At 44.4% G+C, this 24,576-nt stretch overlaps 1 protein-coding gene across 2 annotated transcripts in view; it reads left to right on the top strand.

Annotated features, from left to right (window-relative positions):
- The window catches only part of PPP2R2A (protein phosphatase 2 regulatory subunit Balpha), a 49,228-nt gene extending 28,405 nt beyond the window's left edge, over positions 1–20,823 (top strand). For both annotated transcript variants that reach the window (XM_054270537.1, XM_054270536.1), the window contains exons 3-10: positions 9,823–9,920; positions 12,770–12,935; positions 13,397–13,509; positions 15,453–15,630; positions 16,240–16,404; positions 16,929–17,098; positions 17,587–17,678; positions 18,869–20,823. In XM_054270537.1, coding sequence (XP_054126512.1) covers positions 9,823–9,920; positions 12,770–12,935; positions 13,397–13,509; positions 15,453–15,630; positions 16,240–16,404; positions 16,929–17,098; positions 17,587–17,678; positions 18,869–19,148 — 1,262 coding nt within the window. In that variant the 3' untranslated portion in view covers positions 19,149–20,823. The remainder of the gene's footprint in view (positions 1–9,822; positions 9,921–12,769; positions 12,936–13,396; positions 13,510–15,452; positions 15,631–16,239; positions 16,405–16,928; positions 17,099–17,586; positions 17,679–18,868) is intronic.
- The last annotated feature ends 3,753 nt before the right edge of the window (positions 20,824–24,576 follow it).

The following is a 24,576-nucleotide window of genomic DNA, read 5'->3' as shown; positions in this document are numbered from 1 at the left end:
GTTGAACTAGAACTTCCCTAGTGTATCTTTCCTCAAAGGATTGGCAAAGTTGGAGAAGGAAAGGGAGAAGAAATGGTGAATAAAAGAAAAGGGAATATAGAGGAGTCCAGGCAATTAGAGTGAAGTTATGGTGGCTTAGGCCTGCTTGACAAGGTTTATATTTGATTATTTTACTTAGGTGAGTAATTTATGCTGTGCAATAAATACTATGTGTATTCAGTTTGGCCACTGCTATCTTGTGTATGCTACATGTGGGTAGGGATGTAAATAGGACTGGGTGAGTCTCAGCTCTCAAGTGCTTCACCAAACAGCACTCAATGCTCTCAGCATCAGCAGGAACATGATGACTTTGTCATGGTCATGTTTTGAATTGTCAGCCTCCCAGGGCTGTTCAAGTGAGCTCACTCACTTGGAGGGAATGTGCAGGGCAGGGAGCACTCAGTAAACCTTCCCCCTGTCTGTGCAGCTCCCAGGTTTGCAGAGCAAAGCCCAGCAAGCCCAGCCTCATCACTGTGTGCTGGAGCTGCAGGCTGGCTCCTGTGTGTTTGTGTGTGCCCCTGCAGGGCCAGCAGCACTGAGGGGAGAGCTGCCATCAGACAATTCCCCTCCCTGGCAAGGAGGGCAGCTCTGTGCTGCAGAATTCCCGAGCTGGTGCTTGGGGAGAACAAGGAACCAGCTGCCTTTGGCAGAGATGCATGGCACAGTGGGAGGATTTTTGCCACAAGGGGCAATAACCCCTTTCTGCCTTTTCTATGTCTACGTGCATTTCTTCCTGTCCCCAGATTTTAAGGAATTAATATATTTTTAATGCCCTCTCTAGTAGAGAAGAGATCTATTTAAAGGACTTCTGGAATGAGTCTCAGGTAGGAAATTGAGCAGTGAGAATGCCTTCTCCCTTTGGATTTGTTACCTGGTCACCTCAGGGACACGGAATGAATGCAGGGAATCCTTCGGGCAAGTGAATGAGGAGGGAAATGAAGTCAATAGTAAAACTGGTCATGGCAACTTTAGAGCACACAGCCCTTGTGTTCCCTTCCCCCTCTGCACAGACTTAAATGAGGGATGAGGCTGGAATGCAGAGGGTGTTTTCTTTTACACCACCAGCACTAAACTGTCCCGTGTCTCGGCTGTTCTAATGGCCTGGAAAGGCTCGGGATGGCCTTGGGGCAGCCCGTGCTCCAAAGGACGAAAGGAGTCTTCAGGTTTTTGGTCTTCAGTGTTTATTAATTCTTATCTACAATATTTCCTCCCGGCCCGACAGAGGTCCGCACAGCACAACAGCCATGAGCACACTGAGAGCCCTCGGGGCGGTCACTTATCTTTATACCCTAAACTACGCATAAGATATTTACCTTTTCTCCCCAATACCTTTCACCCTTATTGACAGGTGCACATTCAGTAAGAACCAATCTCAAAGTGCCACCATCACCATCGAAGATGGATGACGAGAAGAAGAAGAAGAAGGACAGGACACGCCCCAATTCCTCCATCTTGTCCCCTAGAACCCCCCTGTACCGAGATTCTAAAACCTGTGTTTCACACTATAATTAACCTATCCCTTCACCATTTATCCCCGTGAGATCCTCCCATCCTCACACAGGTGTTGTTTCCCATGCAGGGTCAAAGTCCAGCCACCAGACACTTCTGGCAACTTTCCAGGACCTCCGAGCCCCCCAAGGGTTGTCTCAGAAACTCTGCACATCAGGATGCTGTGCTGAGATCCCACACTTAACAGTTCATGGCATTTTGCTCTCACTCTTTTCCTGGGCTGTGAAGTTGGGGTATCCTATGTTGGGAGCTCTCCTCTGCACACAGACATGTGGTCACCCTGCCTTAACCTCGTTTCAACAGCTTCCTGTTCACTTTGGGATTAACACCTCACAAGCTACCTTCAGGGATAAATACACAACATATCAGGACTCTGGATAAAGGAGTAAATCCAAATCACAAACAGTGGGGTGTTGGTGGGATGACTCAGTGCATTGTGGAGCTACTTAAAATATTTGAAGCCTTGGAAGAGCTTTTGTTTTCTCTCCAGTTGTGGGATCTCAGCACAGCATCCTGATGTGCAGAGTCACCGAGACAACCCTTGGGGGGCTCGGAGGTCCTGGAACGTTGGCAGAAGTGTTTGGTGGTTGGACTTTGATCCTGCATGGGAAACAACACCTGTGTGAGGATGGGAGGATCTCACGGGGATAAATGGTGAAGGGATAGGTTAATTATAGAGTGAAACACAGGTTTTAGAATTTCAGTACAGGGGGGTTCTAGGGGACAAGATGGAGGAATTGGGGCGTGTCCTGTCCTTCTTCTTCTTCTAGTCATCCATCTTCGATGGTGGTGGTGGCACTTTGAGATTGGTTCTTACTAAAAGTGCACCTGTCAATAAGGGTGAAAGGTATTGGGGAGAAAAGGTAAATATCTTACACGTAGTTTTTGGTATAAAGATAAGTGACCGCCCCGAGGGCTCTCAGTGTGCTCATGGCTGGCTTGCTGTGCGGACCTCTGTCGGGCCGGGAGGAAATATTGTAGATAAGAATTAATAAACAACACTGAAGACCGAAAAACCTGAAGACTCCTTTCGTCCTTTGGAGCGTGGGCTGCCCCAAGGCCATCCCGAGCCTTTCCAGGCCATCAAAACAGCCGAGACGGGACATCCAGTGTCTTTCGTTTTTTGACTGGGGTTTGTTCCCAATGATGAAGAACATCATTCCGAAACAAAGCCATTGTTGGAAACAAAGTCCAATCAAAAGCCATCAATTTCTGTCATTAGCTGTGCCTTGAGCTGGAGTTTCTGGAAGCTGCATCTGTTCAGTAGTTTGAGGCAGGGAGGTTTTGCCTCACCCTGGAGTGGAAAGGACCAAACAACCCACAAGTGGTTTCCAGCCAATGTCTGCAGGTTCTCCTGGACAGATACCCTTGGTCTCTCTAGGAAGAGTGACTCAGGTGTATTCAGCAATTGTGCATGGAATTCAGATATTTCACTGGAATTCAAATATTTCACTGTCTCTATCTCTCATTATGTTTATCCACTCCTCTGCTGCTTCCTCAATTTGAGGCTGTTTGAGCTTCCCTGGATTTTCATATTAATCCTAAAAGTTGGTTTCTTAATGTTTTTCTTTTGAGACCATTTCTGAAGTGTCCTTGGAATGATTGATTGATGTTTAGTTTGGTGAAAATAGCTTTTCCAGGCTGACAAACTGAGGCTGTGGTCTCCACATTAGGTCAGCAAATTCGGTTTTCACTTGCCAAGACAGAATTGCCAACCTGTAAATCATCTGCTCTGCTTTATGGATTTTTATAATCTTTTTAAGATTATTTTGAGCTGGTCCTTTGGAAAATTCCAGAAATGGTATTTTGAACCACTGGGAAGGTATATAAACAATACTTTCTAAATAACTTGAAAATGCTTTTTAAATGTTACAGTTCTTTGTTCAGTCCTTGAAAACATCAAGAGATTGCTGCACTTGTGTAAACACTCTGATTTACTTGCTCTCTGCTCAGGCAGCAGATCAACGTGATTGCAGAAACTTGCACAGAAACCTTTTGGGTCTGGTGAAATAAAGGCTCTCTTTGTTCTGCCATGATTGACTCGCTGCTGCAGAGTAGGTGACATGTTTTGCCTACCAAGCATGTTTTCTAAGCAGAGTTTATATAAAGTTCATGGAACATTAAAACAGATAGCCTCTTCTAATAAAATCCTCTTTATTATATTATTGGAAACAAAGTTAATACAGAATTGCTTTTCAGGTTTGTGATGGGCCTTCTGGAATGAAGTCATTGGATTACAGTTTTCTTGTGCTGGTTTGGATTGATGGAGCCGGTTTATTCCCTTTTTCCATAGACATTTGGACACTGATAAAACTCCATCACAATCCTTTCTTTAAAGTTGTGGAAAACTTGATGGTGACAGTGCACACGTTCTGCATTCACTGCAACGTGTGGAGGGCCCCCAGAGTGTGAAAGTGTGTTTGAGTATTTGTCACTGAGTTTTTCTGGTTCCAAACACTGCTTTTAAAAGGGGAAAAGGCATTTGAGATCTGTTGGATTCCTTTATTCTTTTTTAATTTGATCTGGTTCTCTTTCCAGTGCACTGGCCTAGTGGCCTCAGAGCCTTACCTGAAGCTCTGAGATGTGTTTTATCCTTTTCCTATTCCCTATCAAAGTCAAACACCATGCTTTGATTTTATTTTGTGGGCTCCTCCAGTTTCTGTCTCCATGTCTGCTTGGAAGAATTTAGTCCTGCTTGAATCCAGTCAAGTGTCCAGATCTTGCTGGTGGTTTTGATTTTTGTTGGAGCACTTGAAAAGTGAAGATGTCTCATTGAAACTTAAAAAACTTGAAGCGGGTTGTGAAAATAAAGATGCTGTGCAGAAGGAGAGGAAAGCTTTGCCAGATTGTAGCTCCTGGATCAGGGAGAGCTGTGGGAAGCTTTGGGTGGCTCTGGGGGGAGCAGACTCTGCCCTGTCTCTGTGTGCTGATGGATCAGGGACCAAAACCTCTCCTGAGTTTGAGATGTTTGTGACCAGTGGCTTGGTTTGACTGTGCAGTTTGATATCTCTGAGGTGGAGATAAAACTGTGCAGCAGCTCTGTGTTTCCATAGTGTTGTGCTCAACCTGCTGTAGAACATTTTCATTCATAAATAGATTTCAGGTTATGTAGGTGATTCCTACCCCACTACCCCTTTGTTTCAGGTCACTAAAAAACATTATTTGAAACCATTTAGCAGTCCCAGAAGTGTTTCTACAACAATAAATGTCTGTGAAGGGATATTGGAATATGAATCCCAGTATTACCAGGTAGATTGTGCCTGGGCCAGTCTGACCCTCGCTGCTGGGCCAAAGGCAGCAGCTGTGGTGTGTCACCCCAGAGACACCTTTAGCTTGCTGGAGGTTGCAGCTGGGCACTGAACAAGTCCAGGCTTGGTAGGAACTCCGTTTACCTCAGGAGGAAAGCTTCAGGCTATGGTGAGGAGGAAAAGGAGATGGATTCTGCTGGAGGGTTTAATCCAGAGCTTTATTCCATGGTTACAGAGGTCTGAACGTGAGCAACAGCTCCAACAGAATCCCGAGCGCATGGCTTGATTTACCTTTTAAGCTCCCGGGGCAGGGGGAGGGGAGGGAACAGGTGAGGACCAACCAGGTGAGAGGGGCGGGGTCTCAGGGGAGGATGGCACCCAGACAGGCCAATGACCCCCAGGCCTGAGGGGCATCCTTTGAACTTGACCAACCACACAACACCTTGCTGGAATGTTAAACCTGACTGACAGGACTCACTCAGCAAGGGGCGAGGGGGAAGGGAGAGAGGTATAGGCACACCTGGGGAGGGGACCGGGAAGTTTAAAACAGTTTACAACACACTGCAACAAAGGGACATTGAATGGAACTGAAGGATATGGATATAGATCTGTGCAGAGAAATACTTGTAAATGATGGAACAGCCTCTGAATTCTTTGTCCCAAGTTATGCAAGAAGGAGAAACCTGGTTCACTGGGTGCTGGTATTGCAGGTGCCCTGCAGGAATGAGGGTGTACCTTGCTGTGTCCTGGTTTTTGCCTCTGTCACAATCATGTCTTCATCTCCTGTGATTGATGCTGCCGTGCAGCGTTTGCAGCCCTCAGCACTGGCACTGTCACATCTTGGTGTCAGAGGTGTCCTGAGACGCTTGAGAGGAGGAGAGGACAGATCTGATCTCCAGCTGATGGTGTGACAGCGGATAAGCTGTGGCCTGGGAGGGGTTTGGGTATCAGATAAGGGCTCAGTGGTTGTTTATCTCTGACATTGTGCTGAAGAAAAGGGCACTGAAATGCATCCATTTCCAGCAGCCATCAGTGTGGTGGCAGTGGGGCACTGCACATCTGCTTCTGCCTTCAGCATCCCTTCAGAGCTCCTGGGTCATTGCCCAGTGTGTGGCCAGCAGGAGCAGCTCTGTTTGCAGGCACCCACCTAGGGAGAGGAGAGAAAGCACCTCAGCTTGGAGACATTCTCCTGTGGTGCTGAAGGGCCAAAATCATCAAGGAATTGGAATTATCCCTGGAGAAAAGCAGGGTAAGGTGGGTACACATTTTGGGCAATGAGGATGTTAACACAGATGAGAACCCACAAGCGAATCCAGGCACTGGGGAGGTTGAAAAGCTCCCTCTGTCCTTTCTCCAACACCTTCAAACCCACCCAGCCCAGCAGCAGTGTTTGATGTGTGGCTGTTGCTTTGATGAAGGTGTGGGAATGTGGAATTCCAAACCCATACTGGGTTTGCACGTACAGCTGCTTGTTTGCTTTCTAGTACAGATTCCTTTGTAAAATCTGTATCTTGGCCCTGGCTTGGGATTACTTAAGCAGAAATCACTTTCTTCCGTCACGTTTTCAGCACCTTTTTTTTCCTTTGGAGAGGGAATAGTCCAAGATTACACTGTGGAAGGCACATTGGATTTATTGATGCATCTTGAGTTTTGAAACAAGTTGATATTTTTCCATTGCTGCTAAGGAATGTATTTGGTTTTAATTTATAACTGATCCAATCCTTGGAATGATCTGCATGGTGTCAGTCAGGCACTGGAGAGGTTTCAGTACCTTGTCACCACTGCCTGAGCCTGTTGGACTCCTTGGAGGTGTGGGATATGGGTGCTGAAAATTTGTTTGTGCCCTTGAGTCTGTCATAAAGCAGGATCTGCATCAGCTTGGAAATCACTGGGGGAAAGCTTGGATTTTCCTGAAAATCAAAAAGGCAAGAATGTCTGGGATCTACAGAAAAGTGGTTGTCTTTCTGCTCTGTGAGATTTGTATTATTATTAAATACAATATATAGCATCATCAGACCTAGGAAAACAGAGATTTTTGTCCTTAAACAAAGATTTTTCTGGCTGTTGCTGCCTGTTCTGAGTTTTCCAGTGGCTTTCATGAAATAAGTACTTTGATTAATTTATCCATCTGTTCTTGTATGTATATATGAGACTTCTAAGGCCATTTTTTCTCTGCTCTTTCCACATCCTGGACACATTGAGTTTGCTAATAATTCACTGTATTATCTTACCAGTTTCAAGACTGTCAGAGCATGTAGTGTTAAGTCTTTGTTTTTCTCAGTAGTAATTATTCTGTGTATTTCTCACTGCTGAGATGTGTTAGTGTGTTTTTCTTCAATTAATTGATAACTTCTTAAGTGAGGTCTTTTCCTATTGGAGGAGTACAGCCATGTGCTTTGCATTGTGACTGCTTGGCTTGCACGTCCCTCCTTCTGCACATTGATGTCCAGGTATGTGGAAAGAGCAGAGAAAAATGCTATATATTGTATTTGATAATAATACAAATCTCACAGAGCAGAAAGACAACCACTTTTCTGTAGATCCCAGACATTCTTGCCTTTTTGATTTTCAGGAAAATCCAAGCTTTCCCCCAGTGATTTCCAAGCTGATGCAGATCCTGCTTTATGACAGACTCAAGGGCACAAACAAATTTTCAGCACCCATATCCCACACCTCCAAGGAGTCCAACAGGCTCAGGCAGTGGTGACAAGGTACTGAAACCTCTCCAGTGCCTGACTGACACCATGCAGATCATTCCAAGGATTGGATCAGTTATAAATTAAAACCAAATACATTCCTTAGCAGCAATGGAAAAATATCAACTTGTTTCAAAACTCAAGATGCATCAATAAATCCAATGTGCCTTCCACAGTGTAATCTTGGACTATTCCCTCTCCAAAGGAAAAAAAAGGTGCTGAAAACGTGACAGAAGAAAGTGATTTCTGCTTAAGTAATCCCAAGCCAGGGCCAAGATACAGATTTTACAAAGGAATCTGTACTAGAAAGCAAACAAGCAGCTGTGCATGCAAACCCAGTATGGGTTTGGAATTCCACATTCCACGTTTCTTGTCTCCATGCCCCCTTCACCTGGCAGAGGTACCTGTGAAATACCAGATCTGCAGCTCAGTGCTTTGCACCTTCCAGATGTGAGATAAATCACTTCAGCTTGGTCACAAATAGAAGAAAGGCTGTAGTAACTGCTGCCTTCTGGGATGATATTGGAATATGAATCCCAATATTATCAGTTATATTGTGCCTGGGCCAGTCTGACCCTCGCTGCTGGGCCAAAGGCAGCAGCTGTGGTGTGTCACCCCAGAGACACCTTTAGCTTGCTGGAGGTTGCAGCTGGGCACTGAACAAGTCCAGGCTTGGTAGGAACTCCGTTTACCTCAGGAGGAAGGCTTCAGGTGATGGTGAAGAGAAAAGGAGATGGATTCTGCTGGAGGGTTTAATCCAGAGCTTTATTCCATGGTCACACAGGTCTGAACGTGAGCAACAGCTCCAACAGAATCCCGAGCACATGGTCTGATCACCTTTTTAAGCTCCCGGGGGAGGGGAGGGGACAGGTGAGCCACCCAACCAGGTGAGAGGGGCGGGGTCTCAGGGGAGGATGGCACCCAGACAGGCCAATGACCCCCGGGCCTGAGGGGCGTCCTTTGAACGTGATGAACCACAGGAGGCCTTGCTGGAATGTCAAAAGTGATTGACAGCCCAGCAGGGGGCGAGGGGGGAAGGGGAAGAGGGGCATTGGCACACCTGGGAAGGGACCGGGAAGTTTAAAACAGGACATTACAACACACTGCAACATCATGAAAAGATGATGAGCACTGGAATGAAAGTTTGTGTGTGTGTGATGTGGATCCAGGTTCAGTGAGGCACAGGCTGTGGGTGTGTTTCTGTCCTTAGCTCTGTCTGCAGACATTGCAGCCAGTGGAAGCAGTGCCAGGTGGCAGTGCCAGGGACATTGCTGGGGGATCTCTGGGGCAGTTTGTGCTGCAGAATACAAAACTCTGTGGAGCTGATGTTTGGCTCCAAGTCAAGCAGGTATTGATCTTGTTCAAGTCTAAAATGTTATTAATGCAATGGACAAAAAAGAAACCATCCCACAGAAAATACTGTTTATCTACTGCTGACTGGCATGAAAGTGAAATGGCCTTACGACTTGTGTATGTACAACTCTCAAGTAGTTTCTGTGGCAGAAAATTAGATTTATAGAGTTGTGTTTTCAAAAATAGTTTGGCTTCTGATTGAACTGTTTGGGAGTCCAAGGAGCATTTATACCTTTGGAAATGTGAATGGGTGGGCTTGAGTTTAAGTTGTAATTTGTCCTTTCTGATGTATGAACACTCAGTTTGATACTAGGGATTGCTATTCGTGTCACTGTATATTTACCATTTCATTCTAGCACTCTCTATAAAACCAGTTGTGATAATGTAAACCTTCTTCATGCAGAAGAGGTACTTGGGTGTTTTGAAGACTGTTGAGGTTTTTTCCTGATTTTCTGCAGCTGTTTGTTCCTTGCATTCCTTAAACACAGATATCTGAACTTTTCTCCCCTGATACCTTTTGCCTTTAGGTTATCAAATGTGTACGAGGTCCTTTAAAATAAAAAAAAAGGTGCTTTGAGGTGATATGGATGATGATTGTATCTAAATCATGCATGAGGAAAAATGGAGAAAATAAAGGTGCACAGTTGCTCTAGGAAGGTACAGTCTGTATTATCTAGTGTCAGAGTAGAAACACCAGCTCTAAAAAGCTGAGGATATTAAACCTGAGGAACAAAGTAATGCACAACACCATGCTTGTAGCTCTGGCATGGTCATCTAGAAATGCTTCTCAAATGTACAGCTTAAAAACTAGGGTTATTTTTTGGAAGAAACTTCTACTTGCATTTTTTTATAGGTGTCCTTTAAATAAAGTACAATTTGTTTAATGGTTTGGGGTTTTTTTTTAATCATGGCCTTCTTGGCCACTTGGTATTTAGAAGAATGATTAATCTGAGGGATTTATTTTTGTTGTTCTGCAGCGGATATAATTTCTACAGTAGAATTTAACCATTCTGGAGAGTTGTTAGCAACAGGAGACAAAGGAGGGAGAGTTGTCATCTTTCAACAGGAGCAGGAGGTGAGTGCTGTCTAATTCCATTGTTCTTTCTATTCCCTTTTTAAGGACAAGGAGCATGTTTTTATAAAACCCTTTACAAAAAGTGCATGCCTGTGTGATAAGTGATTACAACACTGAAATTTAATTAACTTGGTGATAGAAGTTGTTTTAAACACTCTTTGGTTGTGGCATAAAGAATGTTGAAAGGGAAGACCAAAAAAGGGTAGGACACAAAAGCCCCTTGAGGGAACTGCAGTTGGTTCTTACACAGTGACTCTTCTGGCTGTGCTGTTGATTTCAGCGGAACTGGGGATATTAAAAGTTGCCCTTTAGTAAATGTGTGACTGTGACCTCAGATGTCCTTTTCCACCTCAATCAAGTAAAACCACAGAATCCCCATAGCAGAGGTATCTTTTCTTCCTTTACCCTTGTTTTTTGGGCTTTTGGCTCTACCTCTGTCATTGGGCAGCTGAGCTGCAGTGCCTGATTTTAACTGAGGCTGGAAGTTGGAAGTTTTTGTGGTTATCATGTATTTCAGGGAGATGCCACTATTAGTTTTGTGTAGTTTTTCCTTCCATTTCCATTTTAAAACTCCCTTTTAAAGCTTGGCATTTCTGGTTCCCTGAGCAGACGGCTGCTCTGTGGGCAAGGCACCGTCCCTGTGCCTGCAGCTCCCCTCGGTCAGTGGGGACATCTAGTGGGGCTGTGTGGCACCAGCTGTTGGAGTATTTTGTGGCTTTTTATTGTTTTCCTTTTATTTCTTTATTACTTTTAATTCTTGAGTTGTAGCTTGACACTTTTAAGAATCCTCTTGTGTAGCTTAAAGTTGCAGTAATTCTTTGCCTGCTTTTAGGTGAGCTGTTTTTCAATGACTCCTTGGTTTTTGGAGTATAATCCAAGCTTACATCCTTAGGAGCTGGGATCCAGGGGTAGGAGGAACAGCTGGGTTGTCAGGTGAAATTGCACAGAATTGTTTTTGGCATTTTTTTTACTTCTTGGTGTTTAGGGAATGATTTGTGTTTATGGACTGGTAGTTGGTTGTTCCAACAAACTGTCTAGAGCAGATTTTATGTGAAAGTGAATAAAATGGAAGTGTTCTGTTTGGAATTCTGTGCCCCTTTCTGCCACACTCCCTGCAGAGCTTTGCAGACCACGCCTGCAGGAAGAGAAGCGCTGCCAAGGGCCGTGTGAGGAGCTGTGCAGACCTGTGTGCCTCCCCCACTGCCAAAGTGCTGCCACCTCCGGGCTGGAATGTGGCAGCCAGTGACATCAGCTGGGTGCCAGGCAGGAAGTGAATCCTGCAGCTCCCAGAAACCGAGCAGGAATTTGCGTGGGCACGGTGCAATTACCTAAACTGGAATTGAACATCTTGGGCCAACACCTCGCCTTGTTTGGAATTTTTTGTTTTCCTTTGAGCACCATGAGACTGAGAGTTTAAATTCAGATTTTAGCCCAAGGATGGATTTCACATATTACTGGGCTTATGTATTATTGTGGTCCTGTAAAGTTTTACTAGAATCCACACATAGAATATTTAACCTCAGTCGTTATGGTCAGTCTGGAATTGAAGGAAAGTTCCCAGTTCCCTGGATTTCCGAAGGCATTTCCTACAGCACAATAGATTTCCTTTCCAAGTTGTTCCATGCAGTGACCCAGCTTCAGTTGTTAGTTCTGACTGAGGCTTAGAACAAAGTCCCTTCCATTCTCCAGGGTGGGAAAAGCAGTGTAAGGGACAGGTGTGGTACAGAATTCTGGTGCCAAATGGGATTTCTGAGTGTTTTGGCCCATTATCCCTTCCCTGCCCCCAGCTTATTTTCAAGTACAAGAATTCCTGCCAGCTCTCAGGGTATGAAGCACGGGAAGATGATGCAAAGAATGTGACAAATGTGGGCTAGCAAGGGTTGTATCAGATGTGTTTTGGTGAGCTGCTCAGGGATTAAATGAGCCCATGGACATGAGACACCAGAGAAGGAAGGAGCAAAGTCCCCAGCCAGGAACATATCACAGCAAAGGCATCTGATGGTGCAATCTCTGGAGTTGGTGGGACAGGAATAAATCACAACACTCAGCTTGAAACCACTACAGGTGAACATGGGGAGTACTGCATCAGAAATGGGTCCAATTTTTTGCACCCAGTGGATGAAATTCAAGGTTCAGTCCATGCAGTGCAATATTTTGGTGCTTAAGACACAGCTTTTGGAAAGAGGAATTGTGTAATTTTTCAGTTTTGTAAAACCAGTTTTACACCTGGTCAGGTAACTGCAGGAGTGACTCTAATGCCAGAGCAGAGGTGATGAGCTTCTTCCCCTTCTAGAAAAGAGGAAGAAAAAGCTGCTTAAGCAGTTCAGAAGCTCTTAGGGGACTTGGAGATTATAAACCAGAATCGTGGAGCTGCTGGTATAAATTTAGAGGTGCCATGTGGGTTTTCCATAGTGTGCCTGGAAAGCTGAATGTACTCACAGAGTAAATTTGCCATTTGTGTGTCTGTGTTGCAGGGGAAGAAATATTCCCTTTAAACAGCAAAGATGGAAGAATTAAAGATGAAATAAGTTGTAGTTTGTTTTTGTTTTGGGCTCTTTGGGTTTTTTGTTTTTAATAGGTAAAATATTCGTTTGTTCAGCTGCTCAGCATTAACGTGAAAACTTGTTGGAGATGTTACTCACATCTGTGGAGAGTTTCTGGAAACTTAATCTGCTGCATGAACTGTCTCTTCTCTGATGTTTTCTTAGCCAGAATAATAGAAACTTTAATAAATTTCTTGCCACAGAGATGATGCTCATCTTATTTGGTTGACAGGATCATGAAAATCAAGTAGGTTGTACCCAAATGTACATTGTATACATGTCTTGATCATTTAATTCTCTTTTTAGAACAAAACCCAGTCTCACAGTAGGGGAGAATACAATGTTTACAGTACCTTTCAAAGCCATGAACCAGAGTTTGACTACTTGAAAAGTTTAGAAATTGAAGAGAAGATCAACAAAATTAGGTGGTTACCCCAGAAAAATGCTGCTCAGTTTTTATTGTCTACAAATGGTAAGTATTTTGCACCATAACATGTTCTTATGTAGGTTTGTTATTAGGATTTGGTCTAATCCTCTCCAAAAGGCTGGAATCAAGCAGGGTTTAACTGCAGGGATCTGGGGATGTGGTTGTGGCTTCCCTGGCACAGGTGTCCCAGCACAGGGTGGGTATTTGGGATTTTACAGCCCCTGTGTACAGCTCGTGTGAGACCTTCCTGTGTGTGAGAGTCCCTGTGGCACAGCTTCCATCAATCATTCATCGCAGTCCCTGTCCTGACTGAAACTTGCTGGAGCTCTTATAAAAAGAACAAACTGTGGAGGAGGTTTTTTAATGCTTTTTGTCTTGTTTTCCCCAAGCAGCATTTTTGTCTTTTTTTGTGCACGTGGGCGGCCTTGTCTTCTTAGAAGGCATCAGCAGTGATGACTGGTGTCTCTCCACAGCTCTCATTTTAACCTGTGCTTGTTTCATTGCAGATAAAACAATAAAGTTATGGAAAATCAGTGAAAGGGACAAAAGACCCGAGGGTTATAATTTAAAGGAGGAGGATGGACGGTATAGGGATCCTACTACAGTTACAACACTACGGGTGAGTAGCTCACAATCAGCTCATTCCCCTCTCCCAGCCCATGGCTCTGGGAGGATGTCATGGTTTGGGCCTGGCACAGAGCCAGTGCCCCCATGAGAATACCCTCTCCCTGGTGTCTGCTGTGAGATGTGACCAGGAATAAGCAAAGCAGGCTCCAGCTTAAACATAAAGGAAAATTTATTACCTAAACTACAAGAAAAGAAGGAAAAAAAAACTATAAGAGGAAAAAAATTGAAAACCATACAAAAACACTTTCCTCCTCCCCACCACCCAAAAATTTCCCAATCCAATACATTCCCCCAAATCACCAACTGCCCAGTCTGGCACCACCCTTTAGGATATTCAAACTTCAGTCCATGAAGAGGAGAGGAGTCCTTCTTGCACCACAGGCTTCCCCTGGAAACACACTGAAACCTCGTGTGCTTCCATGTCACTCAGCACCGCCCAGAAAGTCCTTTTGCCATTTGTGACATCTTCCTTCCATGCCCAGTGCTCTCACCACTGTGCACGGACCAGAGCTGCTTTTAGGGTTGTCTTTTAAGGATGCCTTGTCTCACTCCAAAAAGGCACAGTCTCTGCTTTGCGACATCTGTCTCCCCCATTTTTTTCCAACCCCCTGGGACCGAGGGGTCCCCACAATGAACCCTCCTGGTTCTGAGGCACTGCCTCCCCCTAAGTGCAGTCTCTGTGTCACAGGAATAAAACTGGTTCAGTCTATGGCTACACAAGAGAAATCCAGCCAAAAGGCCACTCCAATCATCTCTCCCCACTCAGCCAGGCTTCTCAACATCCTTTGGGCCAGGTCCTTGTTATCTCATCTCTTATCTCCCTTCTTATTCAGCTCCGAGGAGGATCAGCATTTTTGCGAGGTCCCAATCATGAAAGAAAGGGGTTAAAAATTTCAGAATTTCAGTCTCTGTCTGTCCCAGAACTCGCTGCTGCTCTGGCTGGGCACCTCCTCCCTCGCTGCATTCCCCCCCTTTCTCCTCCTGGGCCGGCTGCTATCACATTCGTAGTTGCTGGCTCTCCTCCCTCTCTCTCTCCTGGGGGGGGATGGCTGCTCGATGTCTCCTCGGGCTCCTCCACCCTTCCATCCTCCAGGGCCTCCTCCACCCCCATCCCTGTCCAGGCCCAGGCCTACCACATGGCTGCCCCTCCCCCGCCCAGCAGCAGCAGCTGGACGAGGGGACCTCTTTGCCTCCATCCGACCTCTTTGCCTCCCTCCCAGGGCCGAAGCTCTGCTTTTAACCCCTGTGTGATCTCAGAGGTGTGTCCAAACCCCACTGGCCACACCAGGTGCCAATATCAAAATCCGAGCACCCATTGGTTTGACCACAGCATCCCAGAATTCCCACTTCTTCCTGGTCAAACCACCACAGAGGAACCACCCAGCACATCATTAACTTCATCTTTCCTGTGCTGGCCCTTGGCAGAAATACTGATTTGTGAGATGTTTGATCCAGCTTGGGATGTGGAAGGAGTGTGCTGAGCAGTGCTGGTGTCTGTGTATTACAGCGTCCTGTGTGGGGTCGCTGGGGGTGAGAGAAAGACGAGAGTCTTGTTTCTTGATCAGAAGGTTGGATTTATTGATATATAATACATTATAACTATACTAAATAGAAAATAAAGAGAGAAGTTGCAGATGCTGCTAGCAAAGCTAAGAATAGAAAGAAAAGAAATCTATAACAAAGTTGTGTCCAGGGACTCTGTCCCCAGCTTGCTCCTGTGATTGGCCCTTAATCATAAACATGGGAACATGAACCAATCACAGGTGCATCCCATTACATTCCACAGCAGCTGATAATCATTGTTTACATTCTTTTTCTGAGGCCCTTGCTTCCCAGAAAATGCAGAAATCTGAAAGAAAGGATTTCTGTGAAAAAATGTCTGCGACATCTGTGCTGGGTTGGGATCTCACTCTTGCCCTGCTCCGTGTGCTGCAGGTGCCAGTGTTCAGGCCCATGGACCTCATGGTGGAAGCCAGCCCACGCAGGATATTTGCCAACGCTCACACGTATCACATCAACTCCATCTCCATCAACAGTGACTATGAGACGTACCTGTCTGCAGACGACCTGCGCATCAACCTGTGGCACCTGGAAATCACTGACAGAAGTTTTAGTATCCTTTTGCCATTGTTCTGTGGGATGGGAGCAGGAAAACTGTTGGGTTTTAGTTCCTTTCATGAGAAGTGTTTAGTATAGACACAGAGAATTCATCTCCATTTCTCCCTGGTAATTGTAAGGGCTTTTACTTCTGGAGAAAGAATGGTTTGGTTTGGAAGGGACATTAAAGCTCATCCAGGTGGGCAGGAGCAGGTTGCTCCAACCTGGCCTTGGACAATTCCAGGGATGGAGCAGCCACACCTGTGTGAAGCTTTTAATACAAAATAGCATTTTATAACATAGCAGTATAATTAGAATTTAAGCAAAATGAAGTTTTATATGAAATACTTGGGAGATAATTTGTAGTATAGAATTAATTACTACTGGAGTGTGGAGCAAAACTGAAGCAGGTTTCTGCTGCTGTAAGAATTATCCTGAAACAGATTCAGAATGTGATGTTACCACCTTGCTTTGTAAAAAAAATGTGTGGCTTGATTTTAACTCTTACCTGGGTTGTGCCTGGGTCCCACAAGCCTGAGGTAGCATTTCTGAAAGCATCTAAAACTGAAAAATACCTTGGGAAAAACCCATTTACTGGAGGCAATTCCTTAAAGAGCTGCTGCAGATATTGTAGATATCAAGCCTGCCAACATGGAGGAGCTGACAGAGGTGATCACAGCTGCAGAGTTCCACCCCAACAGCTGCAGCACGTTTGTCTACAGCAGCAGCAAAGGCACAATTCGCCTGTGTGACATGAGGGCATCAGCCCTGTGTGACAGACATTCAAAGTGTGAGTGCTGCAGTTCAATGTCTCCCTGGGCCAGAGGACAGTTGCTGTTAGAGTATATCAAACACTGAATAGTCTGTGTGGATTTGTATAGAATTCCTGTAGTATATTGAGTATATCTAAAGCCTAAAATCTGAATAAATCTTATATTTATGTTTTCCTGGAGTAAAAGTAGTGAGTAAAATGAGTAGCAGCTTCTGTTTGGACACAGGAATGGCTTTTTGCAGACTTCAGGTGGTTAAAGGCCATTTGGTCTGTACTTGGTGCTGGAAATCTGGTGCATGTGTGAATCAAGACTTCACATATTGCCAAATAATTCATTTACTAAGAAGCTGACCTCGGCTTGCTACAACAATAGAGGGTATGGCAACTGTATTACCAATGTTTCTTCTTTAAAGTTATTTTATATAACACAGAGTAACACAAGGCAGAAAGCTTGTTGAGACAATGTTAAAGTAATTCAGGTGTATCTTGTATCAAAGAGACACAACCTGACCTCTTGAAATGCCTGTCTTATTTTCCTGCAGTGTTTGAAGAACCAGAGGATCCTAGCAACAGATCATTTTTCTCTGAAATCATCTCTTCCATATCTGATGTCAAATTTAGCCACAGTGGTCGATATATGATGACTAGAGATTATCTGTCAGTGAAGATCTGGGATTTAAATATGGAAAATAGACCTGTGGAAACATACCAGGTACTGGGTGAAAATCATGTGGGCTGGGAAGTAAAAACCATGGACAGGGGCTGAATCTTACTGATAGCCTTGATGTGGCAGTTACAGTTTTGTCTCTAGATTCAGGCATAGCATCCCTGAGCTTTGGGGGTTCCACACTCCTGCTGAAAGGCTGTGCTGTTTGCAGGGTGGTGGCAGAACCCAAAGCCGTGTTTGGGGCTGGAAAAGCCTCACTCTTACCCAGTGGGGGTTTGGGATGTGGAGAGGAAATCTCCAGCCATGATACTAGGACAGGTCTTTGGCTGTCTTTATGTTCTGTGCCATATCAGGAGGTGAAACATTTCCCTTTCATAAAATGTTTTTAGCTCCCACTGAAAATTGCTGTTTTCATTATAAGAAAGAGCTCTTGTGAACAGTCTCAGGTTCCTTGCTTTTGGAACAGTCTGGGAAGGCTGTTTTACAGGTATGAGTCTAAGGCTCACTCAGTTTCTCTTATCCCTCTTTTCCAGGTGCATGAATACCTCAGGAGTAAACTCTGCTCACTGTATGAGAATGATTGCATTTTTGACAAGTTTGAATGCTGTTGGAATGGATCAGACAGGCAAGTGGAATTCTTATCCCTGTGCACTTCAGATCTTTCCAAATTATTCTTAAAATGGGCAGTGGACCTCAAATACCTGGATTTGGACAATGCAGTAGTACTTTAGTAGAGTGTAACATGTGCATTATTAACTGTAAGGATCTGTACCAGACCTCTAGGGGAACCCATGGGAAAACCTTCCAGGAATGTTCTTTTTCCAGTGATTTACCATGGTTGTGACCTGCTATTACAGCACCCTGTGTGGGGTCGCTGGTGGTGAGAGAGACGGTGAATCTTGTTTCTTGATCAGACGGCTGGATTTATTGATATATGATACATAATACATTATTACTATACAAAATAGAATAAAGAGAGAGGTTGCAGATGCTAGCTAGGCTAAGAATAGAAAGGAAAGAATCTAAAACAAAGTTGTGTCCAGGGGCTCAGTCCCCTAGCTTGCACTGGGGATTGGCCCTTAATTATAAACATAGAAAATGAGCCAATCAAGGTGAATCCTATTACATTCCACAGCAGCTGATAACAATTGTTTACATTCATCTTCTGGGGCCCTTTGCTTCCCAGAAGATACAGAAATCTGAAAGAAAGGATTTCTGTGAAAAAATGTCTGCGACAACCTGCCAATAGCACCACTTAGGACAGCTCTTGCTTCTGTGCTAATCATGCCATTAACTGCTTTTTTGTGGCATTTAAAGCAGCTCGGTGGTTCCTTGTCAGTGCTGTCAGACATGGTGTGCTGCTTTTTTTTTTTTTGAAATCTGGCATCTGTCTGCTCAAATATTTTTTGAGGCAGAGGAAGGACAGGGAAACTTGTAAGTCTGTTTTTCTTACTGAACAGCTGATGCAGAATCAGGGGCTATAAGGAATTTTCACAAACTAGATGTGCTGCTTAGTACCTAAATTTGCACACCTTCTGCGTCACTAAAAATCCGACGTATCGGCTCTCTCCTGTGTGTGTGTGAAAAGCAAATTAAATAATGACATTGGAGGTGCTTCGATAACAAAATACCTCAGAGGGCCCAGGGAAGGTAAAAGGGTATTTTTGGGAAGTTTGAAATTTATAAAACCTGCTTCCCTTTAGCTGTAGCAGGTGTGGGTGATGCCACGTGTGTGATCTCAGTCGAGACCCTCTGGCTTGCTAAAAGGAGAAGGCATTCCTTACTGACATCTTTCTTCCTTCTCCCCCTGTGCAGCATTGTCATGACAGGGTCTTACAACAACTTCTTCAGGATGTTTGATAGGAACACGAAGCGAGACATCACCTTGGAGGCGTCGCGGGAGAACAACAAACCGCGCACGGTGCTGAAGCCGCGCAAGGTGTGCGCCAGCGGCAAGAGAAAGAAGGACGAGATCAGTGTCGACAGCTTAGACTTCAACAAGAAGATCCTGCACACAGCCTGGCACCCCAAGGAGAACATCATTGCTGTAGCTACCACAAACAACTTGTATATATTTCAAGACAAGATGAATTAGGGTTGGCATTCCTAACTGAAGAGTCACTTCCTGCATAGTTGAAATAGTTGAATCTAGCATTTGTACCTGTAACAAAAGCAAGTGAGAGGTCCATTATGGCACCCCTTTCCAGTGTTTAAAAATGTGCCATATGACAACACACTTTTCTAGCTCCATGGAGAAGGCTCTGTGGTTCTGTTGTCTCCGTTCCTGCTAGCCATTTAGGTGAGGATAGGGCACTTTTTAATTTAAATGACTACTTGCACCATCTTGCCTAATGGACTAGACTGGACTGTCTCAACATCGGTTTACTCCACTTTTTATGCCTTCCATTGTGATGACGTCAGACACAGGGAAAGCCTTCAATCATGCTATGGGATTTAATTGTGTAACCTCATTACTGTATCATTCGTGGCCCCCTTTTTTTATTAAATACAGCTCATTCTTGCTGTGGCTTGTAGCATTCCTCCTCCTTCTGGCCTCCTGGACTCCCCCTTCCCCCTTCGTCCCCCCTCCACCTCGCCTTGGTGGTGGTGTATGGAAAAAAAATAAACAAAATAAAGCACATAAAATGGGTCCTTTTGGGGTCAGTGGTAAAGGGGGTCTGTGTTGCAACAAGTGTTTTAATAAACAGTTGACTGTAATCACTCCTTGCCATGTCTGGCACCAAAAAAAAGAGAAAATAAGGAAAAAAAACTACTGAATAAAAGTGACAAAGAATGGAGAATCTGTTTTCTTTTTTTTTTTTTTAATCTACCTCTTTATACAAATACTCTGTGTTTTACCTTAGATGCATGAAAATAAAATTATGTTTTTTGTAATGATTTTAACCAGTATTAATTATTTTTCATGGGAATGAAGAGAGGGAGGGATTTCACAGGTACCTGCATTCACTCCTGAGCAATCTGGGCACCAGCCAGTGTATGACCACTTCCATCTCAGCACCACAACTGCTGTCAGGTTTTGATCTGAGCAGCCACTTCCTGTGCCCTTGAATGCTCCTCTTTTTAGCCTGTTGCTTTAATCAGAAAGGGAATAGAATCTTCAGGTTTTAAATTCCATTTTTTGGGACTGATGTCTTAATGTTTAGTTTCATCCTGGTTTCTTCAATGCCTTGTTTTAGGATAAAATACCTTTAATGCCTTGTTTAGAGCACCAAGTCCCCTGTGGCTTTGTGAGAAATTGTCCAAGCTCCTGTGTGGTGTTCTGTAGTACAAGCCAGCACCATGGTTCCATAGCTAATGACTGCACTGCATTCTGCTGCTCTATTTTCTGTATTTATTGCTAACTGGAAATGTAGTTTAACCATGCAAATGTTTTCTTCTGGCTTTTGGCTTTGCAAAGTTCCTGCACTTATAGAAATGTTCACTGGTGCGAGGAGCCAAACATGTGGAGTACAGAAGCTGCATGAAATAAGTGTTCATAGTGATGTGAGAGATTTCAACTCCTCAGCACATAAGGCTTATCCAAAGATTAACTAGATATTGATGCTTTATAAGGCTCATGAGTTTTTACTTCCAGTATTTTTGCTGATTGTGCTTTTAGGTTTTGTTCCTCCTTCATGGAAATGTTCAGTAAAGTTTGAATTAATGGTGAATTTACCTTGACTGGCAGAATTTTTGCTTTTGAGTTACCTGTATTTAATTATTTCTGTGGCTTAGAGGTAGTTATTAAAATGACATTATGATTTGATCAACTGAGATACTATTTCTGCTGTAAAATTTTGGCTGGGTTAGAGGTTATTAACAAGACTACTATTGCAATCACTCTTGAGTTTTTTTAAGTCCTTCTGCAGTGATGTGAAAATGTAAAAATTCTAATATTTATTAATCCAGTTCTCTTAAATACAGTATTTGTCTTGTACCATGCATGCGTGACCATGAGCCTTTGTAAGGATTTGACCTTTTTTTTCACCTGTTAGCCTTGTAAAACAAATTAATTGCCCCAGGAACAGCAGCTGTTTTCCAGTGAGTGAATAAACAAGTGGGCCCTACTCCTATTTAGTAGCATGTGACTAATTTTACTCCAGCAACCAGACCTTCCAACAGTTTGAGAAACAACTTGTTGAGTAACATTAATCACATGTGCAGCTGTTTCCAGGGCCAAAGCTTATGTTCTTTATCTTGCTGTGAAGGCACTGAGGTGATGAGATGCTTTTGCTGTGGAGCTGGTAAAATCCTGTTCTGTGAAGGTGTAGGTTTAAGGATGCTGGATTGGGAAGATGAGGGCCATGGTATTGAGGCTGCTGTTCCTGTGCCACCAGAGCCCCAGGGATGCACTGAAGGTGCTGAGCAGGTGAAGATGGCACAGAGTGAGCGGGTGCAGCCACCCAGAGCAATACTCCAGTACAGCTTCCTCTGGCACCACAGCTGGGCCTGCTGGGATGGGTTAAAGCTCACTGTGGGAAAGGGTTTGGGTTTGCTGGGAATGGTGGTCCTTGTCATTCACCTGAGGTTTAACTTGTCCTCACCAAACCCAGCTCCTGCCTGTGCTGTCACACTATCCATTAGAGAATTCTCTAAGCACACTGTCCACTGATACATGCTGTAAATCATATATTTTATTAATAAAAGTACACAGAGAATACACTTTGTCAGGATGCTTTTTATGCTCTTTCCTGCCCCTATCCTTTTCTGTGTTTGCAGGTATTTTTGAATGAGTGGTCTCTTCCCTGTGCCTGGGGAACTGTGTCCCTGTTCCTGTCGTGGGCAGGATGGTTCTGGTCACTGCCTTCAGCTGCTCCAGTCACACAGCATCCTCAGTGCCCAGTAAAACCAGTGCAAATCTGCAATTCCCAGTCCCTGAATGCCAGACTGAACATGGGGAAGGCATTCTCCTCCCTGCATCTTGTCCTTGTGCCACTGAAATGCCACCAACCACCACTTGGGTCGTTTGTATCTACAATGTGACAGCAGCAGTGTCACTCGTGCCACCAGTTACTGTTCAGAGCGAGGTGTTTATCCAGCTGACACAATGCCCAGGTGCAGGAGAGCCCTGTGCCTCAAGTCCTTTGTCACTTCCCTGCTAGGATGTGGCTGCTGCCTGGAAAACACGCTGGGTATGCAGCAGCACCTGCTCCCCTACTGCTCTGTTCAGGGAGAACAGGATCATTTATTGCTTAACTGCAGATCCTTTTATTATCAGCCTGATTGGAAAAAGTTCGGGTGGTGCTGACAAGCAAAAACCTGTGAGATTTCCCCTCCTTGAGAGGGGCTATGGATGATGGAATACCAATATTTTAATAGAGACTTTTATTGTCATCCTCTTAGGCACAGCAGAGCTGGGAAGCAATTTCCTGTGTGCTGCTCTTCTGCTCTTCCCCTCGGGCTGTAGAGGTGTAAAACATCCCGACTCCCATCAAACACTCATTTTATTGAATAAAAGGTGCCTCCTTTTGCCCTTTTCCATGGAATTGGCTCTTGTAAAGGGAAGGACTTGGATCGAGGTGTGCTGGGAGTGAGGCTGCTGTGTATTGACTGTGGCTGTCTGGAGCTGTTTGTTTGCCTGCAGCAAACATCTTATTTAACTTGGTTTGGGCTTGTAAAGATAAGCGGTGGACTAAAACCAATGTTTGTTTCACAGCTGCGAGAATAAAAACTGTGAATTCGATTTCTCTACACAGTGAATTTTACCCTCCAATCTGAACAGTCTCAACCTTTGCAAAGAGGAAAACAGCCCTGGCTGGTTTTGATAACGCTTTTCTGAGCCAGCGCTCTCCACTAGGAGGCAAACGCTACCGTAGAGAGGCGCAGGCTTGGAACCGCGAGCGGCCACGGCGAGGTGTGGTCACTGTCCCTCGAAGTCACCTCCGGAATCAGCAGCCATCACTTGTTGCTAAATATGAAACACTATAAAAGCGTTCCCAGGGTGGATTAATGCAGTACAAAGAGTTCAGCCGAGGTGTGCAGGGCCAAGAGCCCTTGTGCAGGGAGGATGCTGGGTGTGTCCAGCTCAGGAAAGGGCACTTGTTCAGCTTTGGGGAACTGAAATACTAACAAACAAAATAAAAATAATCATGGCATGTTCTAGACTTGAGAATCATGCAATGTCTTGGGTTGGAAAGGACCTTAAATCCCATCCAGTGCCATCCCCTGCCAGGGGCAGGGACATTTTCACTGTCCCAGGGTGCTCCAAGCCCCATCCAACGTGGTCTTGGACACTTGCAGGGATCCAGGGGCAGACAGAGCTCTCCTTCTGTACTTGTTTCAAACATTTAGAATACCTTGGAACCATGAGATATTCCCAGTGGGATTGTCACAGACATCTTTTCATTAAAATCCTTTCTTTAGGATTTTTCCCCCTTCTGAGAAGCTGTGGCCTCAGCAACAAGGTGTAAACAATGGTTATCTGCTGCTGTGGAATGCAACAGGTGCATCTGTGATTGGTCTCGGGTGGATGTTTGGATTTACTGACCACTCACGGCAGAGCTGGGTCTCGCTCTCTGCTGAGACACAGATCTTTGTTTATTCATTCCTTTTCTATTCTTAGCTTAGCCAGCTTCTGAGAACTTTTCTCTCTATTCCTTTTAGTATAGTCATAATGTAATGTATATCATAAAATAATAAATCAAGCCTTCTGAACGTGAGGTCAACATTCTCGTCTCTCTCTTCATCCTGCAACCCTTGCAAGCCCTGTGACATGGTATTATCTTGGCACAGGTTTTGTTAACTGCTTGATTTCAATTGACTTAAAAGTTTTGGTTTTTTTTTCCTGGAAGAAAAACCTTTGTATTGCACTCCAGTACAAAAAGCTTTTCCCAGGAATCTGTGGCCATTGTTTCTCTTCTATTAATATGTGGTTTTGTGTCCATCCAACGCCACCATTGTCACAGCATTTTCCATCCGAGGGTTCAAATTACAAACATTAATTACATCATTCAAGTGCCTCAAGGAACCTGTGCAGTGGTTTGAGCATGGGGCTGAAAGTCAGGCCTTGTGAATGCTATTTCTGGCTCTGCATTGACTCACTCTATAATCTTGATCAATTTATTTCTGACTCAGAAATTTTAATAGTCCCACTTGACTGATAAATATTAATGCCGCAAGTGTTGTGGCAAATGCTTCCTGAATGAGGGTGGTGACAAATGCTCATGTTAGCCTGTGATTTGAGGGTTGCAAAGTAGGGTTAGGTTACCTGCGCAGGTTTTTTATTCAAAATCACAAGTAGCTCATTGTTCTGATTTCAATCTCAAGTGTTTCTGCAGCCCCTCCACCTGTAAATAGATGTTTTATCAAATTAATTCAATTTGTGCTTTCTACTACTAACGTAGCTAATTCTCTCCCAGTGCCACTCCAGAGCCATCCAGATTTTCCACAGGGTCAGATATTTGGTACAGTCATGCAAGGCCTGCAGTCAAATTCAGGAGAAGTGTTGGTGTTACAAGAGGCCGATTTCAAACCTCCAACATTAGTGTAGAGGAATAGAAGACAAAAAATACTTATAACAGGTA

The sequence above is a fragment of the Melozone crissalis genome, unplaced genomic scaffold (assembly GCF_028551555.1).
Source record: "Melozone crissalis strain CALT ecotype California unplaced genomic scaffold, PUWL_Pcris_2 ptg000010l_1, whole genome shotgun sequence".
In the NCBI taxonomy this organism is placed as follows: Eukaryota; Metazoa; Chordata; class Aves; order Passeriformes; family Passerellidae; genus Melozone; species Melozone crissalis.
This window is presented reverse-complemented; position numbering and strand designations above follow the sequence as displayed.